This window comes from Curcuma longa, unplaced genomic scaffold (assembly GCF_044706935.1).
Source record: "Curcuma longa cultivar G26 ecotype Majalengka, Jawa Barat unplaced genomic scaffold, ITB_CL_G26_1.1 contig_23438, whole genome shotgun sequence".
NCBI lineage: Eukaryota > Viridiplantae > Streptophyta > Magnoliopsida > Zingiberales > Zingiberaceae > Curcuma > Curcuma longa.
In genome coordinates, this window is record NW_027432163.1 from 1 (window position 1) to 5249 (window position 5249).

At 38.2% G+C, this 5249-nt stretch overlaps 1 protein-coding gene across 1 annotated transcript; it reads right to left on the reverse strand.

The window, feature by feature from the left end:
* Nucleotides 1-1623: 1623 nt before the first annotated feature.
* On the reverse strand, nt 1624-3383 carry LOC141818120 (aspartic proteinase 36-like). Its single transcript, XM_074705690.1, has 7 exons — nt 3253-3383; nt 2743-2905; nt 2565-2641; nt 2401-2497; nt 2228-2294; nt 2019-2090; nt 1624-1914 (listed from the first exon to the last, which is right to left on the reverse strand). The coding sequence occupies exons 1-7, from the start codon at nt 3372-3374 to the stop codon at nt 1742-1744; spliced, it is 771 nt and encodes a 256-aa protein (XP_074561791.1). The 5' UTR covers nt 3375-3383; the 3' UTR covers nt 1624-1741.
* Nucleotides 3384-5249: the final 1866 nt, after the last annotated feature.

Below are 5249 nucleotides of genomic sequence, written 5' to 3' on the forward strand. Positions count from 1 at the left end.
AAAGATAGCTGTCACATTTGGCTCAGACCGGATTGTGAGCTCAACATGGATTCAGTCCTAGACCCCACTTGGACCACCAAAACCATCTTGTCTTGGTCGCCTCAACCCTGCATCTCGTCTTGACCATATCTGGCATCTTGTCTTGACCGTCTCGATCTCAAGTCTCATGTAGGCTTTCTTGGCCTTGAGTCTTGGCCATCTCGACCTCAAGTCTCGTCTCGGCTTTCTCATCCTCGAGTCTTGTCTCGGCTTTCTTGGCCTCGAGTCTCATCTCGACTGACTCAACCTTAAGTCTCGTCTCGACCATATCTGGCATCTCGTTCCGGCTGTCTCGGCCTTGAGTCTCATCTCGGCTTGCTCGACCTCGAGTCTTGTCTCAGTTTTCTTAGCCTCGAGTCTCATCTCGTACAGCTCAACCTCAAGTCTCGTCTCGACCTCGAGTCTCCTCTCGACCATATTTGGCATCTCGTCCTGGTTGTCTCGGTCTCGAGTCTCGTCTTGTTTTCTTGGCCTTGAGTCTCCGCCGTCTCGACCTCGAGTTTCATCTTAATCGTCTCGACCTCGAGTCTCGTTCCGGCTACTCCTCAACTTTCTTCATCCTGAGCTCCATCTTTACATCTTCTGTGAACCGCTATCTTACATAACTTACTAAAGGAGAACGCGAATATTCTCACAGACATGCGGCAACCCTAAATGAACTGGCGGTTACGAGGTTGTTAGACTTGGTGCCCTCGGATACTCCTTTTTCTGCACATAAGGCTAAAAGGAAATAACTATCGAATCTGATCCCCTTACAGGTTACTATAAAGCATTATCTCATCCGATGTGAAGATGCTTTGAGTAGGTTATAAAAAGCCCAAGACACAACCTTGTTCCGAGTTCGTCTCTGAAAAACTCTTCTAGTATCATCTTCTTCTTTTGGATCTACATTCCCTCCTTTTCAAAGAACCCTAACTTGAACGTCGGAGTGGCTGGTCGGGACTCCCCGACACGAGTATAACCTTTTCCTAAAGTGTGTTTCAAGTACTCATCGTCTCCCTAGTCGATCTCATCTAGGAGGTCGCACACGTCAGACTGTTCATTGACTAGTAGCTTGACCATCTACAATATTTGATCGGAATAAATTAGCCATGTTAAATTATTCTTATATATATTATACTGAGTATTGAGCAGCATCGTAAACACCAAGTATAAAAAAAATATTTTTTTATTTTCACTTATTTTAAATTAAATATTAAATTATAAATCTTAAACTTTAAATTCTAAATTTTAAAATCTAAATTAAAAAAAATTTACACTTGATGCACGATGATGCTAACAAACTTTAAATATGCACCTTATGAAATTAGTTTGCATCACGGCATCTTTATCCTTTCACAATCTTCCATATCAATCTCTTCAACAAACAAACAAACAAACAAAATTTTAAAAATTTCTTCATCAAACAGTTCGAATTTCTATCAAGCAACACAAAAAAAGGGTATTTTCAAACCGAGATCGACCTACTTAAACTGGTTCAATCACACAAATCCCACAAATACAAATACTTATGCTCGAACTGGATTCAAAAACCTGCAACAACTGCTGTAACTAACACTCGATCAGGGTTATGCAAACCTCATGAACATTTTATAGAGTGAAGAATCAATCAAATTTACAGACAGTGGAATTGAAGTAGTTTGGATCCAATGACAGCAATAAAGAATCAGTGTGTGTATATATTTACCATCTGTATCGTCTGCTATCTTAGTAATCTGTTTGCAAAAAGTGTACAAACAAGAACAATTCCGGTCATTGTCCAAAGTAGTTTATCGTAAACGATCTGTGGGGATCGGCTAATCTCAATTTGATCAGTGTTCAGGAACTGGTCCTGGTTCTTACTAGATGATGTGCTGACATTGACAGACTGAGAACCTGAAGAGAAGAAGGGGAGGACAAGGTTTCAGCATTCTCGCAAAAGAGAAGCAACTGATCATAAAAGCAATAGATAGAAGAATCGTCTGCGATCAGAGACTTACAGTCGTAGCTCCGCCAACCGACACGCTGATTTGCCAAATCATACACCACTATCTTATCCTTTAGAACAAGATCTACAGACAAGAACACACATTGTGCTAAACTTTCGATAAACTTAGTTAAAGAAAAGAAGTTTCAAAAGCATGTAATTGTCTCTCTTTGGTCTACATGATGAATTAAGTGAATTAAATTGAAGGTTTAGTCCACAAACCTCCTAGAATTGTTACTCCTGACCCATGGTTGTTTTGCAAGCCTAAACACCATATGTCTGTATAATCCTGCAAGTTGAAATCGATGCTACCTATCAGATGCTTGGTGAAGTAGTAATGAACTTGTAGCTGTAACAAAATTACTCGTACGACAAAAAGGATGAAGGCAACTTACAACAATGCCTTGTTTTAATAGATACTCCTCAGGAGTTAGTAACATGGATGCGCCGCCCTTAAAGTTCAATGTGATTGAAGGAAATGATTCATCGAGACTGCAATTGAGAGATGCGAGTCAGATTGCTTGAAAGACAAAGAAGCACAGCAGTGTGTTGGAACAACCTGCTGGAAGTTATGAAACACTCATTTCCACTATCAGTGGGGATCGAACGCACTGATGATGAAACAGAAGCAAGCATCTACAAATAGGCACGAGGACTATTAGTAAAGCAGAATTATTATGACAGCAATATAGATAGATCGATAATAGCTTGGCCTCCGAAGCAACAAGTCGACTTACTGCATTGACCAAAGTAACGTAAATCTGTTCAGCAAGGTAAACCAATGTAGTCCCAGAGTCGACAATGGTCCCTTGCAAGTTTGTTGTGGTGAACGCCGATTGATCGATGGCTAGTGTCTGATCATTGACAGCAATGCTTTCTAAATAAACATTGTAATGAGGCCTGATGGGCAAACTGAGGCAGTAAGCATGTGCAAAACATCATATATAGGCAAAATAACGAGTATATTTGTCATAAAATAACTAGAACACATCCATAGCACACGTAAAAGTATTACTTCGAGAATGCAGAGGCTAATTAGGCAAGAACTTTTGTATAATCTTGAATTTTTAAAAGGTGTGCATTGATTAAGAAAACAAAATGAGATGATTTCCTATATAGTTAAGAAGAAAGGAATTGTTTTAATCATGAGAAAAATGCTTCAAATTCCACTAGTTTTAGTGTGTTTAGAGAAGAATGCAGTTTCTTTTTCCATTAAAAGCATAAAATATTGTATCGAGAGAACTTACTGTGCTGGAACAAGTGGGGTGTAGGCGATACCCGGTGCCAAAATCTCTCCGAGAACCAATATGCCTCCACCATCGTCTGAACCCTTCAAGCAGTGAGAAAAAATTGGAGGTGCAACACCCATAGCCGACAATTGTGAAATTATGGACAATCCATTCTGTCCAAACCCTAAAATTCCACCAATTGCCTTGTCTGACTTGCTCAGATCTCCGGTCTGAGAGTTGCTACAACTGTACAAAAGCTATTTTTGAATTGGTAAATGTTTGTAATGATTTGCTTATATTAACTCAAAGAGCAAGTGGAAAAACATTCGATTTAACCAGTGTAGGAAAAGAATGAATAATGAGGAAAGCAAATATCTATCAATGAAAATGACATAGAACTAGTAATCTATTAGGGAAACATAGAAAGCCTCACCTACACTCGGTAACCAGTGTACTGCATAAATCTATGAAATGAGTACCCTTTCTCACAACATACAAGAACTAAAAGAAGGCAATTTCCTTTTGTCAGACTGAATTGTAATGGGGTTCAATTTTTGTGCAAGAAATATTTTACGGAAAAAGGCATGAGTATATGAAGCTAAAATTGTTTTATAAAAGTTTGCACAGTCTAGAGAACCTCTATCTCTTTTAACGGTATATGCTAAGATCAAAATTTCCTAATATGATCCACTCGAACTGAGCAATGAAATTAAACACACACAGCACAGAGATACACATATAAATGGCAGTCCAATGCACATATACTATATGTGATGGATATGATCCACTCAGATGACATTGAATCTATTGTATGCAGTCTTACCCTGTATTACAAAAGGTTATTTCCACAAAGATACACATATAAGAGGAGTTGAGTTTTAATGTATCATAATGATTCAAATATCAAAACGAAACATGATTGGTTGTTAATCAAAGCTCTTTCAAAGATCTTGATTTAGTACTTGGTGAAATCTATACCGGCTTAATTTCAGACCCATCAGATATCATTTAGTCCATTTTTAGAGAATCAAAATATATTTTTTACTATTTATAGTAATTTTCTATTTTTAAGATTTGAAAGTATTTTTTACTTTTGTAAGTTAGAGTTTTGTTTAAGGACTATATATATTTATACGTCTATTTAATTATTTTTGGATAACTTTTGATTATTGAATAAATTTTTATTTTTTTGACAAAAACCTAGAGATAGTGGTGGCTTCTCTTCATTTCTGATTTCTTGTGCTTGTTTTCTCTACAATTTCCTCTAATCTTCTGCCTCCAGAATAATCGCTATTTTATTCTACGTTAGTTGGTATCAGAGCGCGTCAGATCCAATGAAAGGTCATTGCGGTCATGATCGTAGTGGTCATGGTCGCAACAGACAGGTTCCGATTAAGGCAGTCTAGTATCGTGATCGTAGCGTTTAGGATGTGACAATTGAGGATTTGTAGAGGTAAGTCGCAGAATTAACCCAGCATCTGACGACGTTGGATTTTGAAGATCGAGATATCTATGATCGTGATTCTGCATCCACCTTCGACACCCTTACCACAACCATGATAGGGTCTTGGAGCGTTGAAGTTGAGAGGAATGGTATATAGACTTGGTTTTCAAGTTGATCTACTTGAGTTTTTGAAGGATTCTAACAAGAATGTTACAAGCAGAAGGATTCATTGATATCTATATCATTGTTCAGTCCTTGAAACATTGGTGTCACTATCTAGTACAGAAGGAGTTCATTTTGTTTACTAATCACGAAGTCTTGAAGTACATCGATGGTCAATACAAGCTAAGTAGGGGCATGCCAAGTGGGTGGCTTATTTTAGGAGTTCACCTTTACACTGAGACACCAAGTAGGGAACCTGAACCGTGTTGTAGATCTCCTGAGTCATCGCTCTTCATTACTTACCATCATGAGCAAGGTTGCAACCTTTGAGGTTTTCACTAACATGTACTCAACTGATCATTCATTCGAAAGAATATTTCAGAAGGTACAAGATGGTCACCGCCATGAT